General features: G+C 42.8%; 2 protein-coding genes across 6 annotated transcripts in view; one reads left to right on the forward strand and one right to left on the reverse strand.

Annotated features, from left to right (window-relative positions):
- The window catches only part of acsm3 (acyl-CoA synthetase medium chain family member 3), a 69738-nt gene extending 69496 nt beyond the window's left edge, over positions 1 to 242 (reverse strand). The window contains exon 1 of the mRNA XM_073060258.1: positions 139 to 242. The gene's annotated coding sequence lies outside the window, so the exon portion shown is untranslated. The remainder of the gene's footprint in view (positions 1 to 138) is intronic.
- A 111-nt stretch (positions 243 to 353) lies between these two features.
- thumpd1 (THUMP domain containing 1) lies at positions 354 to 26312 on the forward strand. 5 transcript variants are annotated; one of them, XM_073060265.1, is made up of 5 exons: positions 354 to 457; positions 13772 to 13977; positions 18079 to 18244; positions 22013 to 22261; positions 25380 to 26312. In XM_073060265.1, the coding sequence occupies exons 1-5, from the start codon at positions 391 to 393 to the stop codon at positions 25766 to 25768; spliced, it is 1077 nt and encodes a 358-aa protein (XP_072916366.1). In that variant the 5' UTR covers positions 354 to 390; the 3' UTR covers positions 25769 to 26312. The 5 variants fall into 5 exon arrangements, with proteins under 5 accessions (XP_072916366.1, XP_072916370.1, XP_072916367.1 ...); XM_073060269.1 differs by lacking the exon at positions 354 to 457 and adding an exon at positions 13522 to 13644; XM_073060266.1 differs by lacking the exon at positions 354 to 457 and adding an exon at positions 13645 to 13668.
- Positions 26313 to 26954: the final 642 nt, after the last annotated feature.

Genomic DNA, 26954 nt, shown 5'->3' on the forward strand with positions numbered 1-26954 from the left:
TCTTAGTTCTTGCGACTTCTCAAATTCACATCCAGCTTCGCCCGAGCTTAACCTCAATGTCAACAAATTCATGACCAAACACCCGCTATAGTGCTATCTGCAATCATTCCCGCACCAGATGTGGAGGATTTAACTTACTGGCTGTAGTGTTCCAGACTTCCCAGTGTGAGCGGGGTAGGGCGAGGAATGGAGCCGCGCACCGAGAGAACTCCGATTCCTCAACTATCCCTTTAAAAACCTTGGCAGCAACATGAACCACGCCCCTATTTAAAACCGGTTTATTGGTTGATGAAACCATTGTTGGCAAAATCTTAGATGGTGTAAAGGAAGCATAGAGAAGTGAGATACATAGATCGGTTAAGTGATGTCGCAGCAACAACCATTGGCAAGATGTGGGCTTCAGGGAGGGGAAATTGGGAAAACGTCCTCATTGAAGGGATTGGTGCATGTGTAAAGGGTGAGTAGCTTCAAGTTCCTGAGTGTCAACATCTCGGAGGATCTACTAATACATTGATGTAATCATGAAGAAAGCTTGCCAACAACTCTTTTAGGAGTTTGTAGGGATTTGGTATGTGATCCACCATCAATAGCTCTCGGAGACGTGAGGCGAGATATAGGCTTTTATTGACTGGAAGAAAGAACAAGCAGCAATTGACCACCACACAACATCCTGGAGACTGAGGTGGTTGAATCTGTCGCTGCGAGCTACGTAGCACCGGCTGTGATTGCACAGGTGCCGGTGGTGATTGCAACAGAGACGGTGGTTGTGCTGGTTCCGGCCTGACTGGAGGTGTCAGCCCACTAGGCGTCAGTGATCCCTCATGCGTGTGCGAGACGCCCGGTATGGGAGTGTCGTGAGGAGTCTGTGTAGGGCTTGGTGTGCGCGGTGTCACCTCGGGTACAGTGTTCATAGTTACCGTGGAGTGTTCGGGGTAGTGGTCTGCTGCTCCTGCGGGCGCCAGGTCGCGGACGGAGACCGTGTCCTCCCGCCCATCAGGTAAGACCACGTAGGCATACTGGGGGTTCGCATGTAGTAGGTGAACCCTCTCGACCAGTGGGGAGTATTTATTGCTCCGCACATGTTTCCAGAGCAGCACTGGCCCTGGGGATGTCAGCCAAGCTGGTAGGGTGGTCCCAGTGGCAAACTTCCTGGGAAAAGAGAATAGGCGCTCATGAGGGGTGGCGTTGGTGGACGTACATAACAGAGAGCGGATAGAGTGGAGTGCCTCGGGGAGGACCTCCTGCCATCGAGAGACCAGCAACCCTTTTGACTTGAGGGCTAAAAGTGTGGCCTTCCACACTGTGGCATTCTCCCTCTCCACCTGTCCATTTCCCCAGGGATTATAGCTCATGGTCCTACTAGTAGCAATGCCCCTAGCCAGCAGGTACTGGCGCAGCTCGTCACTCATAAAGGAGGACGCTCTATCACTGTGGATATAGCAGGGATATCCGAACAGAGTGAAGAGCTGGCGCAGGGCTTTTATGATGGACGTGGCAGTGGTGTCGGGGCAGGGGATGGCAAAGGGGAACCGCAAGTACTCATTGATAATATTGAGAAAGTAGACATTGCGGTCAGTGGAGGGAAGGGGGTCCTTAAAGTCAACACTCAGTCGCTCAAAGGGGCGGGTGGCCTTGATAAGTTGTGCCTTTTCAGGACGGTAGAAGTGCGGTTTGCACTCAGCGCAGACTTGACAGTCCCTGGTCATCGTCCTGATGTCCTCAAGGGAGTAAGGCAGGTTCTGGGCTTTCACGAAATGGTAAAATTGGGTGACCCCCGGGTGGCAAGGATCTGCACGGAGGGCGTATAGCTGGTCGAGCTGTGCGCTGGCACACGCTCCCCGGGATAGGGCATCAGGGGGCTCATTGAACCTTCCAGGTCGGTACAGGATATCATAGTTGTAGGTGGAGAGTTCTATTCTCCACCGCAAAATTTTATCATTTTGCCCTGCTGTTGGTTGCTGATCATGAACGCAACTGAGCGCTGGTCGGTCAGCAAGGTGAACCTTTTGCTGGCGAGATAGTGCCTCCAGTGCCTAATAGCTTCCACTATGGCCTGGGCTTCTTTCTCCACCGCGGAGTGCCGAATTTCAGGGCCTTGAAGGGTACGAGAAAAGAATGCTACTGGCCTGCCTGCCTGATTGAGGGTAGCAGCCAGCGCGAAATTGGAGGCATCACTCTCTACTTGGAAGGGAGTGGTCTCGTCCACTGCATGCATCGTTGCTTTGGCAATGTCCCCTTTAATGCAGCTGAAGGCCGCGCAGGCCTCGACAGAGAGGGGAAAAGTGGTAGACTTAACCAGGGGGCGGGCCTTGTCTGCGTAATGGGGGACTCATTGGGCGTAATAGGAAAAGAAGCCCAGGCACCGTCTGAGGGCTCTGAGGGTGGTAGGAAGAGGGAGTTCTAACAGGGGGCGCATACGGTCGGGATCAGGGCCAATGACCCCATTCTCCACGACATACCCAAGGATAGCGAGTTGGGTGGTTCCGAACACACACTTGTCCCTGTTATAAGTAAGGTTCAGGGCTTTGGCCACTTGGATAAATCGTTGGAGGTTGGTGCTGTGTTCCGGCCAGTCGTGACCACAGCTGGTGATGTTATCCAGATAGGGAAATGTGGCCTTCAGTTGGCACTGGTCCACCATCCGGTCCATTTCCCTCTGAAAGACCGAGACACCATTTGTGACACCGAAGGGGACGCGCAGGAAGTGATAAAGCCTGCCGCCTGCCTCGAAGGCGGTGTAGGGGTGGTCCTCTGGGCGGATGGGGAGCTGGTGATAAGCGGATTTCAGATCTATGGTCGAGTACACCTTGTACTGAGCTATCTGGTTGACCATATCCGCGATGCGGGGTAGCGGGTACACGTCAAGCTGCGTGAACCTATTGATGGTTTGACTATAGTCCACGACCATCCTATTTTTCTGCCTGGTCCGAACAACAACCACCTGGGCCCTCCAAGGACTTGTGCTTGGCTCAATGATCCCCTCCCTGAGCAGCCGCTGCACCTCCAACTGAATGAAGGCTCTGTCCCCCGCGCTGTACCTCCTGCTTTTAATTGCCACAGGTTTACAGTCGGGGGTCAGGTTGGCGAACAGCGGTGGGGGAGGGATCTTGAGGGTGGAGAGGCTGCAAGTGGTGTCAGTAGCGCAGCTGTCGGCATGGTGCTGGGTGGGATGTGTGGGTCGGTGTGTGTGTGTGGTCAGTAATGGGGTATATGACGAAGTCCCACAAAACTGAGGATTCCTGACAGTGAGTGGTGGGAGGGGCCCGTCATATGCCATAGTCACACTTTCGAGGTGGCTCTGGAAGTCCAGCTCCAATAGCACAGGCGCGCACAGTTGAGGCATGACCAGTAGCGCAAAGTCCCGATATTCTGTGCCCTGCACCACCAATGTCGCTACACAACCCCCCCCGGATGTCTGTGGAATGCGATCCAGAAGCCATGGTGACCCTCTGGCTTACCGGCCGTGTCACGAGTCTGCAGCGTTGCACTGTGTCCGGGTTAATAAAACTCTCAGTGCTGCCCCTGTCAAACAGGCAGCTAGTCCTGTGCCCCTCCACCAGGATGTCCATCATTGACCTTGCAAGCTGGTGTGGGGTGCTTTGGTCGAGGGTTATAGAGGCCAGAGTTGAACCGCCGTCTTGGTGCCCGGTAAGCACCCGTGGGTTGGGGGTGGGGCGAGGTGGCGCCGACAAAGATGGCCGCCCCCATGTCTCGCACGAGGCGGGCAGGCAAGATGGTGGCCCCCATGCCTCACACATGCCTCACATGCGGCGCTGCCCGACCCCGCTCGTGGTTCCGACCTTGGCGAAATGGCCCTTCTTTCCGCAGCTGGAGCAGGTCGCTTCTCAGGCCGGGCAGCGTTTTCGGGGGTGCTTTTTGAGTCTGCAGAAGTAACACTGCGTGGACTCGCGACTGACAGCAGCCGAGGTCGATTCGCTTGCGGGTGGCGGGGTCTGCGGTGTCCACGGGACCGGCGGGGGATCGCGTGGCTGGGCAGTGTTAGCGTTGTGCAAAGCAGCCTCCAGCGTGTCAGCCGTCTCGTTCGCCGAGCGTAAGGTAAGATCGGCATTTTCCAGCAGCCGCTGGTGCACGTACACTGACCTCATCCCCGTAATGAAGGCGTCTCGTACCAGGAGCTCCGCATGCTATTCCGCCATCAGTCCCTTGCAGTCACAAGCTCGCACGAGTGTCTGTAGGGCTCGGAGAAACTCCCCGCTCGACTTGTCGGTTCACTGCCGCCGCGTCGCCAAGCAATGTCTTGCGTAGACGGTGTTCACCGGCCGCAGGCACTGTGTTTTGAGGGCGTCCAGTGCCCCTTGGTAGGTCGGCAGGTCTCTGATAAGGGAGAATACTTTCAGACTGACTCTGGAAAGGAGGATTTTGTACATTGTGGCAGGCTCAGTCACTGGTATCACTTCCAAGTATGATTGGAAGCATGCAAGCCAGAGTTCAAAGGCAAGAGCTGCTTCTGGAGCTTGGGGGTCCAAGTCTAATTTTTCCAGACGTAAAATACTTTCCATGTTTTAAAACTTCCAGCCAATAAAATTGATGCACCATCAATAACTCTCGGAGACGTGAGGCGAGATATAGGCTTTAATTGGCTGGAAGAAAGAACAAGCAGCAAGTGACCACCACACTACATCCTGGAGACTGAGGCCGGGGCTGTGTCTCCAATTGCCTTTATACAGGGGTCCATGGGAGGAGCCACAGGAGCAGTCAGCGGGGTGGGGGGGGGGGCATGTCCAGACAGGTATATGTAGTTCACCACAGTATGTCACCAAAGACTTGCAAATTTCAATATACTGTATGGACTGTAGAGACCACAGTCTGGTATAGATGCTTAAGTGCATAGGGTTGGAAAGAGCAACAGAGGGTTCTAAGCTTAGCCAGCTCCATTACAGGCATAATCCTCCCACCATCAAGAACATCCTCAAGAGATGCTGCCTCAAGAAGATGGCACCCGTCATTAAGGGCCCTCACCTTTGGAGCATGCCCCCTACTGCAGGGGCAGAAAGATTCAACCTTTTAGAAACAGCTGGAGAAACTCAGCAGGTCAGGCAGTTTCTCCAGGTAGGTAGGTAGGTAGGTAGGTAGGTGTGTGTGTGTGTGTGTGTGTGTGTGTGTGTGTGTGTGTGTGTGTGTGTGTGTGTGTGTGTGTGTGTGTGTGTGTGTGTGTGTGTGTGTGTGTGTGTGTGTGTGTGTGTGTGTGTTTTGCTTGGATTTCCAGCATCTGCAGATTTTCTCTTGTTTGTGATTAGAAACAGGTACTTCCACTTTGCCATCTGATTTCTGAACAGCTTGTGAGCCCATGAATGATAACCTTATTATTTGTAACCCCCTGGGTCGCCTCAGGCTCGCTCAGCTCATTCTCGTCTAGGGGGAGCAGCCTTCGACCCCGCCAAACTGGGTAATCAGCTGGTGTGGATGCTGTGTGATGTCCCCGCCTCGCCCAAAAACAGACAGTACACCATATGCGATTAAATGAGTACAATTTATAAAGGTTACTGTAACTAAGTGATTAATAACGATACAGTATATATGAAGGAAAAACAATAAAGAAAAGGTGCCAAACTTATCAAAGTCCAAACCACTTCGTGCACAAGATAGATAGATACTTTATTCATCCCCATGGGGAAATTCAACATTTTTTCCAATGTCCCATACACTTATTGTAGCAAAACTAATTACATACAATACTTAACAGTAAAAATACGATATGCATCTAAAATCACCCTCTCAAAAAGCATTAATAATAGCTTTTAAAAAGTTCTTAAGTAGTTTACTTAAATACATTAAATACAATCAACCCCGGCACTTTAACATATCTTACTCCTGGCAGTTGAATTGTAAAGCCGAATGGCATTGGGGAGTATTGATCTCTTTATCCTGTCTGAGGAGCATTGCATCGATAGCAACCTGTCACTGAAACTGCTTCTCTGTCTCTGGCTGGTGCTATGTAGAGGATGTTCAGGGTTTTCCATAATTGACCGTAGCCTACTCAGCGCCCTTCGCTCTGCTACCGATGTTATACTCTCCAGTACTTTGCCCATGACAGAGCCCGCCTTCCTTACCAGCTTATTAAGACGTGAGGCGTCCCTCTTCTTAATGCTGCCTCCCCAACATGCCACCACAAAGAAGAGGGCGCTCTCCACAACTGACTCCACAACCGTTGGAGCTAAATTACTGAACTCTTCTGGCCACCATTTGATCCCCTCCGAACTCCTCGACTCGCAGCTTAGGACCACCTGAAGTGGTCAACCAAGCACATATAGCTTTATCTCCTCTCCTCGGACTACCTCCTGGCCTTGGACCCCCGCTTGGGGTCCATTCCTCGCCCAGCTTACAGCATCGCGTCCTCTCTCTCTCAACCCCTCGCGCAGATCTCCCCAAAAGCCCGCCAACAATAGCTTACAGACTCAGAAGAAAGAACAACATTAATCCCAATTGGTTTACAAAGGAATACAATTCTCGTTATCAGTAAATTTTAACCCAAACAAGCTTCCAGCACTCTTTTGCAACAAAGAAGCATTCCTGCTTTTAACAAAACAAAGAAGCCATTTTGATTACATACACAGTAACAAAGAAAAAAGAAGAAACCCCCTTTACATATTTTTGGCACAATTTTTATTTTGTCATTTATGGTAATTTTATGTATTCAAACCATACTGCTGCACAATGTCATACAGGACAGTGATAATAAACCTGATTCTGATTCTGTCAGCATGACATTACAACAGGAAATCATGAAATGTATTAGTGTCTGAAACTTCTTAGAGTTCTTAGGGAGAATATCAATTAGAACTGAGAGATGAAAACCAGTAGATGTAATAAATTATCACGCTTTCAAAAAAGTATTCATGATATGTCACAAAAAAGAAAATAGGATAAGATCTCTTTCAGTTTTAGGCATTGTTAGAGGATTGGCTAAATATCAGAAAGCAATGAGGAAGAGGGGGCTATTTTAAGGTCAGCAACTTATAACCAATAGGGTATTCAGGAATCAGTGCTGGGTCCACAAATGTTTATGGTATACATACTATATATTAAGGAAGTAAGTAAATGTGTGATAGCTAAATTTATAATTGATACAGCAGCAGGAGCAGTGAAGGCAAGTTGTGAAGAGGATATGGACAGTCTACAAAGAGATATTCACAGGTTAAGTGAGTGATCGAAAAGTTGACAGATGGAAGATAATTGATTTATTTGTTCAGAGATATAGTGTTGCACCCTTCTGGCCCAATGAGCTGCAATGCCCAGCAACCCACCTATTTAACCCTAGCCTAATCACGGGATGATTTCCAATGTCCAATTAACCTACTAACCAGTATGAATTTGGAATGTGGGTGGAAACCAGAGCAGCTAGAGGAAATCCCATGTTGGTAAATGTGAAAAAACTGCAGCACTATAGGATTGAGGATGAGGATGGTGTTCTGTTATGGAAAGAGGCTACCAGGTGAATAGGGGAAAAGATATAAGATGTACTCAAAAGCCTTTTTTTAAGAGTGTTATGAACCCCGTAACTGGGTCACTTACCAGCAAAGATAGAGAGGTCCGTTGAAGTCTGATGGTACTATTTTTAACAGTATTTATTAGTAAAAATACACAAAAATAATATCAATGCAAACATACAGGTAATATACGTCGTCAATACTAGATCTAAAAGTGCGGGTATAAAAATAATCAATAAGAAATAGCTCTATCATTTTCTAGGGGATAATGTATTGTCCGATGGAAATATAAAAGTCACTCAGTTCATTCAGGCTGCAGCCTTTGGTTGGAGTCAAGAGAGATTTTTAGAAAACTTGCTGGCTTTCCTTTTTATGATTTCGATCCTTCGGAATTTCGTTGGTGTGGCCTCGTCTTTAGCTAAGCCGTTCTTCCGTGGTAAGCCCGCCAATTCCCAGGCAAGGGAAAAGGACGCACGTGAGCCCCACCGGCTGTCGCTATTAAACGCTGTCACGGGATTTCTAGCATTTCTCCTGGTGTGTCTAAAGGGGTTGTTCCCCAGACCCTCTTTTATCCTTACTCACGGGGTCTCAGATGTCAATCAGGTTGGGATGATGCAATCCCTCAACCAGCCCACTCTGGTCATCTCCTGAGGGCTTCAATGAATAGTACGGTACTCAATACACAATTCCGTCTCCAAGAGACAATAGCCGTTATCAGTGGTTCCGTCTTGCTGAGGCCAGGACACATTCCAAACCCTGTGTATTCTGGATGTCTCTCTCTCATTTCCTGGGTCCCAGACCCGAATTAATAGCGATCTTGCGATTCTCAAGGAGGGGGCGACTCTGTACCCTTTGGCCCCTCAGAGTTGTTGCACATTCGTAACAAGAGCCACTCCCTCAACACTTTCTTTCTACGTCAATGACTATATTGGTGCTGCTCATTGACTTCATCAGCATTGCCTTCAACTTCCAGCCGCCCTCAAATTGACCTGGTCCATTTCTGACACCTTCCTCCCCTTTCTCGATCTCTCAGTCTCTATCTCTAGAGACGTTTATCTACTGATATTGTTTATAAACTCATTGATTCCCACAGCTACCTGGATTATACCTGGATAACTCTTCCCACCCTGTCACTTGTAAAAATGCCAACCCCTTCTCTCAGTTCCTCCATGTTTGCTGCATCTGCTCTCTGGATGAGGCTTTTTACTTTACTTTATTGTCACTAAACAATTGATACTAGAGCGTACAAACTCACTTAACCTGTGAATATCTCTTTGTAGACTGTTCATATCCTCTTCACAACTTGCCTTCACTGCTCCTGATGCTGTATCAATTACAAATTTAGCTATCACACATTTACTTACTTCCTTAATATATAGAATGTATGCCATAAACATTTGTAGACCCAGCACTGATTCCTGAATACCCTATTGGTAAATTTTCATTCCAGGCTAATATGATGTCTTCCTTCTTCAAATAAAGGGACTTTCCTTTTTCTATCATTAACGCTGGCCTCATCCTCACCTTTTCCATTTCATGCACGTCTGTCCTCACCTCATCCTCCTGCCACCCCACCAGGGGTAAGGTTCCTCTTGCCCTCACCTACCACCCCACTAGCCTCCATGTCCAGCACATAAATCTCTGTAAATTCTGCCAACTCCAACAGGATCCCACCACCTAGCACATCTTCACCCCCCCCCCCACAACTTTCCACAGGGATGACTCCCTATGAGACTTCCTTCTCTGTTTGTCCTTCCCCACTGATCTTCCTTCTGGTACTTTGCAAATAGAACAAATGCCACACCTGCCCCTTCATCTCCTCCCTCACTACCATTCAGGGCCTCAAAGAGTCCTTCCTGGTTAAGCGACACTTCACCTGTGACTCTGTTGAGGTCACCTACTGTATCAGGCAGCATCGATGGAAAAGAGTGTCATCGACGTTTTGGCCCAAAATGTCAACAATACTCTTTATCATAGATGCTGCCTGGCCTGCTGAGTTCCTCCAGCATAGCATTTTGTGTCAGTCATAAAGCAAGGAGTTTAGATGGGGTGGAGTTTGTGTTCAGGAAGGTTTCTTGACACAATCTGTAGATAAGCCTACAAGAGGAGAGACTGTACTTGATTTGGTAGTGGGAAAAGAACCTGGTCAGGTGTCAGATCTTTCAGTTGGAGAGCATTTTGGAGATAGTGATCATACTTCTATCTCCTTTACAATAGCATTGGAGAGAGATAGGAACAGACAACTTAGAAAAGTGTTTAAACGGAGTAAGGGGAAATATGAAGCTATCAGGTAGGAACTTGGAAGCTTAAATTGGGAACAGATGTCCTTAGGGAAAGGTAAGGAAGAAATGTGGCAAATGTTCAGGGGATATTTGTGTGGAGTTCTGCATAGGTACTTTCCAAAGAGACAGGGAAGTTATAGTAGGGTACAGGAACCGTGGTGTACAAAGGCTGTAGTAAATCTAGTCAAGAAGAAAAGAAAAGCTTATGAAAGGTTCAGAGAGCTAGGTAATATTAGAGATCTAGAAGATTATAAGGCTACTAGGAAGGAGCTTAAGAAGGAAATTAGGAGAGTCAGAAGGGGCCATGAGAAGACCTTGGCCAGCAGGATTAAGGAAAACCCCAAGGCATTCTACAAGTATATGAAGAGCAAGAGGATAAGATGTGAAAGAATAGGACCCATCAAGAGTGACAGTGGGAAAGTGTGTATGGAACTGGAGGAAATAGCAGAGGTACTTTATGAATACTTCAGTATTCACTATAGAAAAGGACCTTGGTGATTGTAGTGATGGCTTGCAGTGGACTGAAAAGCTTGAGCATGCACTGTAGATATTAAGAAAGAAGATGTGCTGGAGCTTTTGGAAAGCATTTAGTTGGATAAGTCGCTGGGACCAGATGAGATGTACCACAGGCTACTGTGGGAGGTGAGGGAGGAAATTGCTGAGCCTCTGGTGATGATCTTTGCATCATCAATGCAAAGGAGAGGTTCCGGAGGATTAGAGAGTTACGGATGTTGTTCCCTTATTCAAGAAAGGGACTAGAGATAGCCCAGGAAATTATAGACCAGTGAGTCTCACTTCAGTGGTTGGTAAGTTGATGGAGAAGATCCTGAGAGGAAGGATTTATGAACATTTAGAGAGGTATAATATGATTAGGAATAGTCAGCATGGTTTTGTCAAGGGCAGGCCGTGCTTTACGAGCCTGATTGAATTTTTTGGGAATGTGAGTAAACACATTGATGAAGGTAGAGCAGTAGATGCAGTGTATATGGATTTCAGCAAGGCATTTGATAAGGTACCCCATGCAAGGCTTATTGAGAAAGTAAGGAGGCATGGGATCCAAGGGCACATTGCTTTGTGGATCCAGAACTGGCTTGCCCACAGAAGGCAAAGAATGGTTGTAGATGGGTCATATTCTGCACGGAGTTTGGTGACCATTGGAGTGCCTCAGGGATCTGTTCTGGGACCCTTTCTCTTTGTGACTTTTATAAATGACCTGGATGAGGAAGTTGAAGGATGGGTTAGTAAATTTGCTGATGACACAAAGGATGGGGGTGTTGTGGATAGTGTGGAGAGCTGTCAGAGGTTACAGCAGGACATTGATAGGATGCAATACTGAGCTGAGAAGTGGCAGATGGAGTTCAACCCAGGTAAGTGTGAAGTGGTTCATTTTGGTAGGTCAAATATGATGGCAGGATATAGTATTAATGGTAAGACTCTTGGCAGTGTGGAGTATCATAGGGATCTTGGGGTCCGAGTCCATAGGACACTCAAAATGGCTGTGCAGGTTGCCTCTGTGGTTAAGAAAGCATATGGTGTATTGGTCTTCATCAATCGCGGAATTGAATTTAGGAACCGAGAGGTAATGTTACAGCTATATAGAACCCTGGTTAGACCCCACTTGGAGTTCTGTGCTCAGTTTTGGTCGCCTCTCTACAGGAAGGATGTGGAAACCATAGAAAGGGTGCAGAGGAGGTTAACAAGGATGTTTCCTGAATTGGGGAGCATGCCTCATGAAAACTGGTTGAGTGAACTCGCCCTTTTCTCCTTGGAGTGAAGGAGGATGAGAGGTGACCTGATAGAGGTGTATAAGATGATGAGAGGCATTGATTGTGTAGATAGTCGTAGGCCTTTTCCCAGGGGTGAAATGGCTGCTTCAAGAGGGCACAGGTTTAAGGTGCTGGGGAGCTGGTACAGGGGAGATGCCAGGGGTAAATTTTTTTACGCAGAGAGTGGTGAGTGTGTGGAATGGGCTGCCGGCAACGGTGGTGGAGGCGGATATGATAGGGTCTTTTAAGAGACTTTTGGATAGGTACATGGAGCTTAGAAAAATAGAGAGCTACAGGTAAACCTAGTAATTTCTAAGGTAGTGACATGTTTGGCACAACTTTATGGGCCAAAGGGCCTGTATTGTGCTGTGGGTGTTTCTTTTTCTTTTCTTTTTACAATATTTTTATTCAGAAGAAAAAAAAACAAGATTTACAGAGTGCAACACACAGATACATTTCAACATAACTTGTGTACATTCATATATTGTGATAAAATTGATCAAAATGTTATAGCATAACACATAAAGGTATACCACTCTGTAATCAAAAATTTAAAGATAAGTCATACATCATAAAATAAATTTTTCATATAAAAAAAGTCAACCCCCTACCAACTACCGAAGAAAAAAGCTGATGGATGACAATGGATAATTAGAAAAAAAACATATTCACTTAAGAAGAGAAGATAAAAATATACATAAAAGTCTGTGCACTGTTAAACTTTATAAATTGGAAAAGTAATTTAGGAAAGGTCCCCAAATATCATAAAAAGATTGTTTTGAATTTAAGACTGAGCAGCGGATCTTTTCTAAATTTAAATAAGACATAATATCACGTAGCCATTGAAGATGTGTAGGAGGGGTAGACTCCTTCCATTTAAGCAAGGTTGCTCTTCTTGCTAAAAGAGAGGTAAAAACTAAAACCTGTAGGTTAGGAGTATTTAAAGTTATATCTTCATTTGCAATAATACCAAACAAGGCAGTAAGGGGATTTGGGTCAAATTGGACCCTAAAAAGTTGAGAGAAGGAGGGTGTTTCTATATTGTGTGAAATTACTTTTGTTGCCCCTTTCCTTCCTGATCTCTCTTTCACAAGGTCCATCTTCAACTCTTCACTGTGATCTCCATGTGTCCTTATTGGGATAGGTTAGCCACATACATCTATTGTAAGATCTCAGAGTCCTACAGCTATGGTGACTACATTTTGTCTACCCCACTTCCTATAAATACTCCTTTCAGTTCTCCCAATTCTTCTTGTATTGTTTCTGCTCTAATAACATAATTTACTACAAACTACCTTTCAGATGCTTATCTTCTTGTGTAACTGTGACTGCTCCTATACCATAGTTGACAGAACCATGGTCCATGTCCCATCCATTTCATGTAGCTTTGCACTCACTTCCTCCCAGAAAGAGTTCTCCTGGTCCTCACTTTCTACCCCATTGACCTCGATTTCAGAATTCACAATTTCCAATATCTTTAAAGAACTTCCATCATCTGACTTGTAAGCTCCTCCCCTACCCTTGTAATTTTCTGGAGACTTATCTCATTGCTGATTGTTGCATTTCTATTTCTTTCTTCACTAACAACTCTCTTTTACATGTTGCTTTCCCATGCAATGGTAGGAGATGTATTAATGATTCTTCAGTCTCTTTCCTTCCTATGAAACAGGGAGCCAAACCTGTTTTTTTATCTGTGGACGCTGAGGGTTTCCAAGCACTTTTTTGTGATTTTTTTTTGGTTTATAGAGTGTGACTGGTGGAAACCCTGTAGGCAGAGAAATGGATGAAGGAGAATAGGACAATAATTTGCAAGGCAATGAAGAATAAATAAGAGACAACAGGGAATATAACCGATGTCATTGTTCTACTGGTGACGGGCAAGATGGAAATATGTGAAGGGCAGGGATTTATTTTAATGTAGAATCTTCAGTAGCCAGACCTCGTGGGAAAAACAGTTTTTGGTTTTCAGTTATAACTGTGCCTAGCTGGACAGAAAATGCCAACATTGATCATTAGGGCGTCAGGCTGTAAAAGGGAGAAATACCTCCGTGAGCACTAGGACCCTGTTCAGTGGTAGTTCGGATGTGTCGCAGTTTAATGACGCGGAAGGGAGTTGTTCTGCCGAGCCAGTGCTTCAAATTGGAGTCGGTAGGTTGTAGGGTGTAATTTATCGTATGTGATGCATTTAAAGAAAGCACTTATTGTTTTGAACAATAACAACTTACTTGCAGTAAATTTGAGACGTTTTCTTTTCTTTTCTCTCTCTTTTGAACAGCCATGACAACAGCCGACCCAAAAGCAAAGAAGAGAAACAAGAGCTCATACTTGCACCATGTGGCCAAGAAGCCCCGCGGGAGCCGAGAGCTGGAAGCGGGGATGCAGGGTCTGCTCATCACTTGTAACATGAACGAGAGAAAGTGCACGGCAGAGGCGTACAGCTTGTTGAATGAGTATGCCGACCAACTATACGGCCCAGAGAAGGTGCAGTGCGGCTGTGAGTTGGGACATTATGAGCATGCAGGCAACTCTAAACCCAACTCATTTATCTTTTGTTCTTCCATTTGCTGACAATGCCAGTAATTATTGCCAGTACCTGGTTATCCCGCGATCTGAGTCTAACCAGCTAGACGGTACAGGGCACTGCAGAGGGCAAGTAGAGGTAACAGTTCTCTACTCCAATCATCAAAAAAGTGGTCAGTCAGATCATGGATCTGCACATATTTGTCCTCTGCCAGATGGTGGGTGTTCACTCCTGTCATTCAACAAATCTAAAACATTTTGGTCCAAGCAAATTTAATTGCCGTTGGAAGTGCAACAGGTTATTGAGTTAGAAATTTAAATAGCTGGAATAATTATTGAGTTGTGTAGGTTTGAAACTAATTACAGCAGCAAGCAACTTTATATTCAAGGATTTGAGAGCACAAAGTAACTAGGGCGTGAGTAGGTCCTCATGCGTATCAGTGCGGTCACCTTTGTGACTTAGTTGGCATGCATGAGTTGTACCAACGAGTCTGTTTCTGTGCTGTATAATTCCTTGAATACACAGTAAATGAGTGGGTACCGAGACGTGGAGGCAGAAGAATCTGGGAGCATATGCCCCACTGATGTTTTTAAGTGTGGAAGACAATTAGAAAAGGTAATTAAAGTCATACAGGCTGGTTTTCTATATAGCTAAGGCATAACACAAAATAGGAAGAAGTTTTTGTTAGAATTCACTTCATTATTTGCAAGGCTGAAGCATCTTTCTAGTCATCAGAATCAGGCTTATCACAGAAAAAAGTCATGAAATTTGTGGCAGTAGGACAGTGCAATACATGACAATTACTAGAAAGTACAATAAGGATATATAAAAACTAAATAGTACAAGTGTTCATGGTTTCATGGATATTCAGTAATCTGCAGGCAAAGGGGAAGAAGCTGTTCCTAAAATATTGAAGGCACGTCTTTAAGCTCCTGCACCTCTTCCCAGATGGTAGTAATGAGAAGAAAACATGCCCTGGCTGCTGTCTTCTTGAGGCATGGCCTTTTGAAGATGACCTCAAAGGTGGAGAGGCTAGTGCTCATGGTGGAGCTGGCAGAGTCTGATCCTGTGTATTGAGGCCTTGATACCAGACAGTGATGTAAACTGTCAGTAAGCTCTCCCCAGTACTTCTGTAAAAATTTGTTAGAAATAATTTTGCAGCAAAAATGTAATCACTGATTAACTACAGGGGAAATTTACAAGGAGGTTTAGGTTATAAGGAAAATTGGATGGCTAGAGTTTTTATCCTTTCTGAGAGAAGTAAGATCAAATAGGAATTTGAGAGGGATTTTCTTATTAATATAGGAATATGTTATACATATATGGAATGAGCTGTCAGAGTATATGTTTGTGGTAGGTACAATAACAACTTTTAAAAGAGACTGATTCATGGAAAGGCAGATAGATATGGGCAAAAATGTGGGAAAATAGGACTCAATTGGATTGGCATTTGGTTGGTCTAACTAGCAAAGTAAGCTGAGGGCATTCTTAACTGAGGTATATAAAATAAGAAGTTTAGGCAGAGGGCTTATTTCTCTAGGATTTAAAAAAAGGAAGTGTAATTGGTAGAAGGATTTGATGAGAGCTGAGAATGCTTTTTCCTTTTTGGAGCATGGTTTTGGTTTGGAGCCCGATGCCTAAAAGATGCAGAAGCCCTCATCCAATTTAAATAGTATGTGGAATTCTATCTAAAGAGTCATTAATAGCAGAGTCACGGATTTAGTTATGGAAAATGAAATGAGTATATTTTTTAAACTAGAGCTTGCAGAAAGAGGCCAATGGTCTGCTTCTGTGTTGTAAATTTATTCTACTATTCTGGTGTACAAGACATACTGATCCAGGTGTTTTCGTGTTCACCATTGTCCGTCACTCTTTAATTGGGTTTATTAATTGACTGCATTTATATTTTCTCCCCAATGATGGGTTGCAGCTTTTGTAACAGTAGCTTTTGCACCTGAAAATGCAAGAATTATGCATATGAAGATTTTGTATGAGCAGTTGGTACATGTTTGGACGCACTGTTTGGACTTTATAAACCACAGCTTTTATGGGATGAGGAGGAAGAGGTAAAAGGTGGGTTGTCACTTGTCATAATTTTTTTTTACTAAACTTTAGTTTAAAATTCAAGGCACTTACAGTTAAATATTGCCGTTTGACTTTGATTTTACAGACTTGCTGTTAGCAGTTAACAGTACTATTGGTGCTAGTTGATGATATGATCATTCAAGACACTTTGCTTTAATGTGGTTTTAAAAAGTCCCATCATGCTTTCCCATTTCGATAACCAAGAATTTGAGGCTGCATGAATGGAAACGTTTAGTAATGAACCTAAAGATTTGTGATAATTCTTTGGTTATTTGTACCAGTTTTTTAAAATTATCCCGCTAATGTCTGAATGTGAAAAGTGGCATTCTGTAGTGCTGTTGCTGCCAGCACTATTAAGCAAATTGTCATAGGCAGAATCAAAGATGGTGATGAATCAGCATATAGGAGGGAGAATGAAAATCTGGCTGAGTGGTGTCATAACAATTTCTTAATGTCAGTGAGGCCAAGGAGTAGATTATTGACTTTAGGAGGAGCAAACTAGAGGTCCATGAGCCAGTCCTCATTGGAGAATCAGAGGTAGAAAGGGTCAACAACTTTAAATTCCTCAGCATTAGTATTCGGCATGCAAGTGCAATTAAGAAAAAAACATGGCAGCTCCTCTACTAGCCTTAGGAGTTTGTGAAGATTCAGCATGACATTTAAAACTTTGACAAATTTCTGTAGATCCTTGGTGGAGAGTGTATTGACTGGTATGGAAACACCAATGCACTTGAATGGAAAATCCTACAAAAAGCAGTGGCTATGGCCCAATTCATCGTGGGTAAAAGCCCTCCCCACCATTGAGTACATCTACATGAAATGCTGTCGTAGGAAAGCAGCATCAAGGACCATCACCACCTGGGGCATGCTGTCTTCATGCTGCTAACATCAGGTAGAAGGTACAGGAGCCCCAGGGCTCATACTGTCAGGGCCAGCAACAGTTACTACCCCTCATCCAACAGGCTCTTGAACCAAAGAAGATAACTTCACTTGCCTATCATTTGAAATGTTCCCACAACCTATGGACTTACTTTCAAGGACTCTTCATCTCATGTTCTCAATACTTATTGCTTATTTATTTGTTAATATTATTTCTTTTTGTTTGTATTTGCAGTCTGTTTTTTGCACACTGGTTGAACGCCCAAATTTTATGGTCTTTCATTGATTCTGTTAGTGGTTTTATTCTGTGCCCTCAAGAAAATTAATCTCAGGGTTGTATATAGTGACATGTATGTACTTTGATAATAAATTTACTTTTAACTTATTATTAGAACAATGTTCTATGCTCTTGGGCAAAGTAGGAACTGAAGATTTAAAAAAAGTACTTTTCTGTAATTTTGAATGCATATAGGTTGCACTATATACTTTAAAACAAAGTAGTATTTATAATCATATTCCAAGTGGTAATATTTATAACTATTCCAAGTTTGTTAAGAACACAAGAAATGGAGGCAGTGTAAGCCATTTGGTGCCAGCTCCAACATTTAAAAAAAAGTCATGCTTGATCCTTTCCCTTGATTCCATTGATATCTATCTGTCTTGAAGGGAAAACAGAAATCACTGATTTTATTTTAAAGGGGACTTTAAGTGGCCATTTGCTTCAACATGAGGATACCTTCACATTTCATTCAATAAATCTTGCCTGCTTCTGGAATATTTAAATAATTGCTTAAAACATTTTTTAATACTCCCAGGGCAGCATATATAGAGGATAGTTTGTAACTTCCATTGGAGTAGAAGATTAATGAAAATATCAAATGCTTATCATAGTTAGGAAGCAAGAATTGAGTAGCAGTTCCGGCCATGAAAAGCATAACATTCAATTTCCATGATGCAGTGTTTTTTTTCCCCATAATTGAAAACTGAACTTTGGTCAAGGAAATTTTTGTGGATAAGTGTATTTATCAAAACACAGTATCCCTGTTTTCATTTTGAAAATATCCAGAATTTACAGATTTACTTCTGTTTACTTCTAGTTTGTAGAGGAATCTAACAGTGAAGATGAAGAAGATGATGATGCTGAAGCTGCCCTGAAGAAGGAAGTTAGACAGATCAACGCATCGACACAGAAACAGCTCCGCCGATTCCAGGCTTTGGACAGTGGAGCCAATAATGTTGTCTTCATCAGAACCCATGACATTGGTGATGTGATTTTTTTCAATTCTGGACTGAATTGTATTCCATCTGTTGGAGAAATAATTTCTTACTCTTTTCTTCACAATGCCATTAAAGGGATTAATCTTAATCTATGTGCTTCATAGTTTATAAATCATAAATATTTAAATCATCAATAGGTGTATAGTAATTAGTCAAAGGAATAAAAGGGACCAGGAAAGATTTAATTGCTGCCTGAAAAACTAGTAAAGGTTGGAATGGCATATTTAAGAAGTATTTAGAAGAGTACTTGATATGCCTGCAAAATCGGCAAATCATTAGAGCAAGGACAGGGAAATGGCTGTGTGTTGGGGCCATAGTAACAGGCCATAGTTTGACCATTTGGAATTGTTTTGCACTCTGAAGGTAGTAAATCTTTGGAACTCTACTCCAAAGTACAGTGGAAGATCAATCATTGCATTTAATAATTGTCTGGATTGTTAAACTTTGGGCTCCAAGAGAATTGAGGGAGAATCAAAATTAAGTTTCTCTGACAAACGTTGCAAAAGAATTGTTTTGTAGTAGCAATGTAGTGCAATACCTAAAAAAATTATGTTAAATTTTAATTTATTAATTTTAATCTATATTAAAAAAACATTTATTGCAGAAAGAGAGCAAAATAGTGAGGTGGTGTTCATGGACCATTCAGAAATCTGATGGCAGAGGGGAAGAAGCTGTTCCTGAAATACTGAGTGTGTGTCTTCAGTACCTCTTCCTTGATGGTCGTAAGGAGAAGGGAGCATGGTGGAGATAGATATGAACAGAAATGAAACTGAAAATTTTGAAAATCCTCATGATCAGACAGCATCTATGAAATGAAAAATGGAGTTAACATTTTGGGCTGATAACCTTTCATTTGTAAAGAATATTGACTTTTATTTTTTTTTCCCATATTCACAGATGCTTCCAAACCTGGAGAGTACTTCTAGCATTTTTTTTTGTTTTAAGTTTTTGGCATCTGCAGTATTTTGCTTTGGATGTGGTGATGGATGGGTGGCAGGGGTAGGGGGAGATGCTGTATGTCTTTACCAAAGGTGGTGTAAGCGCTCTTTCCCTCCACTAGCCTGTAGATCACCCTTGGGCAAGGTGTAGCACCTATGGTTGTATGAGCAGCTGGTGCTTATCACGTCCTAGTTATGCGACCACTGACACCAGGCAGACAATCTCTGAAGAGTGTTGATAATAGGTGAGGTCACGCGTCTTGTAAAGGCACTGCCCAGAAGAAGGCATTGGCATACCACTTCTGTTGGGGGGGGGGGGGGGGGGGGTGGGGGGAATATTCCCAAGAACAATCATGGTCTTGGATAGACCATGATTGTTTATATGATGTGACACAGCACATAACGAATGATGGATTTGTGCAGTGGGATCACCTGTGATAGTATTGAGTGGAGAACTCAATGGGACAATAGCTTAGCTCCTGTTCTTTGCACTTTTATTTCTTGGCTGGGTTGCTCTTTTTGAGCTAGTGTTGATACAGTGGGCCAAGTGGCCTCTTGCTGTGCTTTTTTTTTTAGGATTGTGAAGTACCAATGAAAAAACATTTGTGTGTTACTTTGGTGTGGGCATTAGTGTTCTACTGTATGTTATGTGGCCTCTGAAAACTTCTGTTCTTAAGTGTGGTGATGTGTAGAAAGATGGATTTGGACAAGCCTTTCTTAGGGATTGATGCTGGAAAAAAATCAATGTACTGAATGACAAGTTCTGCTAAGAACAACATCCTGGACTTTGCTCTGAAGAGCTTTGTATGGGAAATTATGTCATCTGACATGTTTTGTATGGATGTGATGCTTTATATGGGAGTGGGAGCCACTATAATATCAGTTAATAAGGAGGCAAGAAAAGTAAGAACAACATCAGTCAGCGGAAAAAGATTTTGTGGACAGAGTTAGTTGGAGATGGGAGACTGAAACTGAACAGATGAATTTATGGTTTCAATCTCAGTGATGTAGTTAAGTGCATGGGTTGGAATCAGTATGTACTGAGTACACAATGTAATAACATGAATTGAAGCCCGTTTCTGAAATTAGTTTTTTGTAATTTCATTGGGATCGTAGTTCAGAAGTGGAGTTCATGGTGCGTACATTAAGACACAGCTCATGTAGCTCTACATCAGTGGTTCCCAACCTGGATTCCATAGACCCCTTTGTAATGGTAGGGATCCCTGGTTCAATGGTTCAATTTAATATCAGAGAATGTATGCAATTCCTGAAATTCTTGCTCTTTCCAGACATCCATGAAACAGGAAAAAACCCAAAGAGTGAATGACAGAAAATGTCAGAATTTCAAAGCCTCTCCCATGCACAAACAGCAGCAAAAGCATCAGCCTCCATTACCCCCCATTTGTCCCAACAAAAGCACCAATTTTTGCCCTCCCCCCCCCCCCCCCCCCATCATGCAAGCAATAGCAAAAGCCCAAAGAGACCTTGATCTAGGGTCAATCAAAAACTACAGTCCTTCCCAACACTTTGGTATCTCAGACAGGCTTTCTCTCACTAGTAAGGGAGAGAGAGGTTGCTTCCGCAACAAATGAGAGTGGGAGACCAGCAGCATGCTGTTTTGTGTTACAATCTGCTGTGTGGCTCTCTTGAGTCTTCTGACTTGAGGACTGACAGGCTCTCACTTTCAGAGAGAGCACGAGGGGATCACTTGAGTGCAGGAGCCTTCTTCCAATGGCAGTGTGCACTGCCTGCTCTCTCGATGTTTCAGTCTCCTGCGATGCTTCAGTGAGTGACATTGGCGAAGAACTGGGTTGTCCAGATGCTACACCCCGAAGGCACATGTCTGCCAAGCTGCACCTGGAGATATTGAAACACCAGAGCACATGGGAAGTCTGAGAACAAGAACTCACCACCCGTAGGGAACTGAAATTTGAGCTGCAACTGTAGATCACGGACTCTTGACAGGACCCCAACCACCTTGAAAAGAGACGGAGAAAAGATGAATAAGCTGTTTTGCGGACAAACTTGAAGAAGTTGCCTGGGTCTGCAAAAGGTTGGGAGCCCTTGATGTACATAATGTTAGAGCTGTAATATCAAAGGGATCTAAAGAAAAGTGCTGCTAATGGAAAAACTAAACCAATCTTTGCATCTCTGAATAATACCACAGTAGTCGGTGCCTTTGGTAAAGAAGAGAAAGTTCAGCTAATGCTTCAAACAAAAGTCTGCCCTCCATTGTATGTACTGAGTACATAATGCAATGACAAATGTATTGAAGCCTGCTTCTGAATTTTTTTTGGTAATTTCACTGGGATCACAGTTCAGAAGTGGAGATAATGCTTCAAACATAAGTCTGGAAATTGCATTTTGCCCAACTGTTGAATGTTACTTAAGGCATAGTTTCATCTTTTTATAGATAAAATTGCTGGTTGGGTACTGGTTCCACTGTTTTGAACTTTCTCTCTCTTGGACTGTCCCTTTAAATGTGCCCTGTGAGCTAGAATCTTTATTCCTTTCCAGAGATGCTGCCTGACCTGCTGTGTTCCTTCAGCATTTTGTGTGTGTTACATTCTGAGTGTACATTCTGTTTGTATCTGTTGGGGTTCAGCATTCATAACTTTTTCTGTCTCCAAATGTTCTGATGGAAGTGTGTAAGGCAGAAGTATAAGGTGTACACTTGACTAGCATGTAACTTACTTGAAATCAACACTCATGACAGACAGGAACTCTTGCCAATTTATGTAATGCGAATGCATGAGCTCAGTGATTTTTGTGAATCTAAATACATCCTCTTTTTTTTCCCCTCGCTCAAAAACAGAACCAGACAAATTAGTTCATCACATTTTGAAGGATCTGCATACAACCAAGAAGAAGAAAACCCGAGCTATTTTGCGGATGTTGCCAGTGTCAGGGTCGTGCAAGGCTTTCATGGAGGAGATCCCAAAGTACTTTGAGACTTTCCTGGAACCCTGGTTTAAAGTTCCCAAAAAAGCCACTTTCCAAATTGTTTATAAAGCTAGGAATAACAGTCACATGAACAGAGATGATGTCATCAAGGCCCTAGCAGGTAAATGTCATTTTTTTAATATATCACATAGTTTCAAGGGCGAATCTTACAATGGAACCATGTTTGCAGACAAGTTATAAACTTCGTTATAATATTGGAAGGTCTGTGTAAAAGGCATTGTTTGACTATATTTATTTTTATTTTTAAGTAAATCTTAACCCATTTGCAATGTTCTAGATGCATTCCTTTTGCTTTTTTAACCTTGAACTGCACTGGTATTTTTATTGGTATATTCATGTATTCAAAGTTTGCTGCTCTACTTTGTAGAGGCCTCCTCAATGCTAATGTATCCAGCATATTTTATTCCATGCCTTCAGTTTTGATAACAAAATTATTTTGCAGCCTATGAATAATATTTTCCTTGTCCTTCCTCTTCAGTTATCTCACTATCAAGTTAATTAGATGCGATTTCCCCTTTAACAAGTTCACATTGGCTTTCTCTGATTAAACCATTAGTTCAGCTCCAAAATACTGTTTCCAGAAATTTCCCCAGCACTGAAGTTGAACCTTGAGATTTATGTTTGTCCTGCAGTGAACAAGAGTACAATATTTGTTATTCATCCAGTCTCTCCTGAATCAAGAAATGTTTGGAAGATTATGACCATGGCTTCTGTAATTTCCTCTCGTACTTCCCTTATTAATGTAGAATGCATCCCCCAGGGCAAGGTGATTTATTCATTTTAAATGCAGCTGGGCTTCCTAATACTTTTTAGGCCATCCAGAATCTCAATTTCATCTTATTTTGCTGGAGGCGCCAGCAATGTCATCTTTAGTTAAAACTGATGTTAACTACTCATTCAAAACCTCAGCCTTGCCCTCTACCTCCATGAGCGAATTCTCCTTCTAATCTCTGATAGGTTTCATCGCTCTTTTGAGAGTCTTTTTCTGCTACTTGTGCCTAGAGAATACTCTGGATCCCCTTTGTATAAATTTTCTTGTGTGCTCTCTGGCTCTCTTTATTTCCATTTTTACTTTTGTGATCATTCTGCTTCTCACATGTATAAAAACGTGGCATTTTTCATACGTTTTTCCTGCTCAATGTACCCCTATCTTTCTGGACCTACAGGAAGCACAGATTTTAATTTTCCTACTTCTATCCTTCATGAGAATTTATCTACACTGTAACTGAAACATTTCCACTTGAAAAGCCTCCCATTGTGAAACTATAGTTTTCCCTGCCAAACATTTGATTCCAGTTCACCAAAGCCAGACTTGTTCTTGTCCTATTGAAATTGGCCCTTCTCCAATTCACAAGTTTACCTTGGAGTCTTCTATATCCTCTTCCATAGCTGTCTAAATCTTATGATGCTGTTTCCTAGATGTTGACCCACTGGCAATTGCCCTGGTTGGTCTGGCTCACTTCCCAGAACCAAGTCTATTAGTGCCTTGTGCCGGAAAAGTTACAATGAAAAGAGTTCTGTTGAATATACTTCAGAAGCTTCTCCCTGCACTTACTGTCCTAGTTTTTATTTGGATAGTTAAAGTTTCCCATTACTTTGGTACATGCTCTACGTTTTCCCCAGAACCTTGTTTCTTAATATACTTCCTATCAGTTCTTGGCGTACAGATTAGTTGTAACAGTGTGATTGCACCTGTCTCTTAATTTTACACAAATAAGATGTCCTGGAAATGTCAGGGACAGAACCTTTCTCTCCAGCATAGTAATATCTCAAAAGTTCTTTTTATTTATTCATGCTTCAATTCCTTTATTGTTGCTTGCAAGGGCAATTTGTATTGCTTGTCCATAATGACCCTTGAACTGAATTGCTTGTTGGGCTATTTGGGAGGACATGTAAGTGTTGACTACATTGGTGTGTGTGGAAACCTATGGAAGCAGATTTCCTCCTAGAAGAATATTACTTGGCCAAATGTGATTCTTAAGGCAGTCCCGTGGCTTTGTGGTCAGTGTTGCTTTTGACTTTTTTTAAAGAAGTTCCAAATTATTAAGTTTCACAGGTGCTATGGTGCAGTGGGAGCTCTGATTTCTGCATTGTTAGTCCAATAACCTAGTGCCTATTCTTTCTCATACTTTTTCTAAACATTATGGGTTGCAAACTTAACATCTACATGCACATAAAATTAAGATCTAACTTTTAAGAGATTATATTTGGGGAGGTGTAGTGCATACCAATGTAATTATTTTAAATGTTTCAAAAATGTGATTGTAATTGTGGCGGAGTGCAAATTTTGAAAGCCTAATCATACCTCATTCAACAAAGTATCACTTTTCAGGGAAAAATGTTTTTTATAAATTCCCCAACTTCTTAAATTTGCTGTGTGAATAATTTAGCGGTTAGCATGATGCCGTTACAGCGCAGTGTGTTTCGGAGTTCAGCTCTGGTGCCATCAGTAAGGAGTGTGTACATTCCCTCCATGGTCCGTGTGGGTTTCCTCAGAGTGCTCCAGTTTCCTCTTAACGGTCCAAAGAGCTAGTGGTTAGCGTCATACTTTGCAGTATCAGTGCTCAGAAGATTGTGGTTCAATTCTTGCTGCTGTGAAGAATTTGTGTATTCGCCCCATGGGTTTCTTCCTGGTGCTCCAGTTTTCTCCCAAATTTCAAAAGACTTACTGGTTAGGGTTAGTGAGTTGTAGGCGTGCTATGCTGTCAGCAAAGCATCACAACACCTGCAGACTGCCCCTAGCACATCCCTGGACTGCTTTGGTCATTGAAGCAAATGACACATTTCACTACTTTTTGATGCACATGTGACAAATAAAGCTAATCTTTATCTTTTTCTATTACCAAGCCAATTTTGAATAGCTTTGGATCAAATGTGCTGCTTAAAATGTTCTTACAACAGACACGAGGGCACTTGGTCCATTGAGCCTATACTAGTTTTTAGAATGTTCTAATTCCGCAGTAATTTCCCTGGAAATCCCCACAGTCACAGGGAGAATGTGTAAACTTCGTATGGATAGTTTCAGAAGTCAGGATTGAACTTGGCTCTCTGGAACTGTGAGACAGCTGCTCTATATTGACACCCATGTGACATGGCTTGGGATTTCTAAGCTAGGTTAATGTGCTTTATAAATCACTGTTCTAAAAATTGAAATCTGTAGAGAGCTGTAGGTGTCGTTTTGTTTGGCAGGAGTACTGATTTTGCTTCTCATTTTTCAGGAATAGTGGTAAATTTGAATGCTGAAAACAAAGTGGATCTTAGTTTTCCTGAATACACCATCATTGTGGAGATAATCAAAGGCGTGTGCTGTGTCAGTGTAGTCCAGGACTATGTACTTTTCCGTAAGTACAACCTGCAAGAGGTAACAAAAAGTGACACAGAAGAGAAATTGAAAAGAAACACCTGTTCTCCCACTGAGAATGATGGCTGTGTAAGTTCAAAAGAGCAGCTAGAAGAAAAGGAACTCACCAAGAAAGCTGAAGAAGATGGAAAGGAAATGGAGCCACCTTTTGTGGGTACAGGTGTGTTTCAAGAGGAGGAAAGTGGAGAACAAGGAGCTGGAAAGGAAACCAGCATTTCCAGCGAAAATAACCAGTTTGAATCGTAGTTTGCTGGATTGTGACTGTTGTACAAATGTTTTTGTAATTTTTGGACAGCAAATCTTTTCTAAGTTACATGTTTGCACCTGTTAAGTGTTTTGCATCTGACTACTTCATTGAAGTCTTCACACGTTATAAAGGAGCAAGGAGGAAAGTTTAACTTTGCAAAGATGATGTGGTGGTTTATCTCGTCTTCAGACCTGCTACAAGTTGTTCCTGTTTAAAAAAAAAAAACACAGATCTTCCTGCTTTCTTCAAAATAGATATTTGGATCATTTATAAAATGGAAATTGTTAAAGATAGGTTTCAATTAAAATGTTTATTTCATTGTTTTACCTGTTTATTTTAGTATGATAATTTGGAATGATCTGGACATCAGATACCCTCTGTTTTAATGTCATTGTCATTCTCAGCTAAATCAGAGTACGTACTCTACATTTATGGAGTATGGTTGCATGGTGTTTATGCTTCCATTGGGGAGATGGAAATTGTCTTTTGAGTGGTTGGATTTTTAGTTATCTAGCATATTAAACTCACAGCTGTGTTCCAATATCCTGTGCCTGTGAATGTCACTGTGTAACCAGTTTCTTTTGGGTGTAAGTTGTGACACTTTGGAGATTGAGGTTATCAAACCAGCAGTCCAGAAGTCTGGAATAATGATATGGAATCAAAGTTCAGACCCAGCAGGCAGCAGATATTCAGTTAATTTTCAAACTTAAATTCTTGTCAGAAATTAATTATTGCAAAAGTTCAATGAGTTCACTGTTTGGAAGCATTTCCCTTCTGTGGTCTGAATCCTGTTATAACTGAGGGCCAAGAAGAATATGTTTAACTAAACTGCTTTGTGAAATAGTTGATTAAGCCACTCCGATTCAGTGACAATAAGAAAATAAGAAGCAAGTTGGCCTAGTTAACAACAACAATACATGAATCGACAAAAAGGGGTGCATTTAACTTTAGTTGGAATGGGGAAAAATGCTAAGATCTTAAGACATAGGAGCAAAATTAGGCCAGCTGGCCCATTGAATCTGCTCCACCATTCCTTCATGGCTGATTTATTTCTCCTCTCAACCTCATTCTCCTGTCTTTTCCCCGTAAACATTAATGTCCTTACTAGGCCTCCTCAGCTGTCTGTGGCAATGAATTCCACAGGTTCACCAGCCTTCGACTAAAGAAATTCCTCCTTCTAAGTGC

The sequence above is a fragment of the Hemitrygon akajei genome, chromosome 11 (genome assembly GCF_048418815.1).
Source record: "Hemitrygon akajei chromosome 11, sHemAka1.3, whole genome shotgun sequence".
In the NCBI taxonomy this organism is placed as follows: Eukaryota; Metazoa; Chordata; class Chondrichthyes; order Myliobatiformes; family Dasyatidae; genus Hemitrygon; species Hemitrygon akajei.

Coding starts and splice junctions, on each gene's coding strand:
- thumpd1 (XM_073060265.1), top strand. CDS start 391: ATGTGGGCTTCAGGGAGGGGAAATTGGGAAAACGTCCTCATTGAAGGG. Junction 13,978..18,078: donor AACTATACGGCCCAGAGAAG/GTGCAGTGCGGC, acceptor GTTTACTTCTAG/TTTGTAGAGGAATCTAACAG. Junction 18,245..22,012: donor CATCAGAACCCATGACATTG/GTGATGTGATTT, acceptor GCTCAAAAACAG/AACCAGACAAATTAGTTCAT.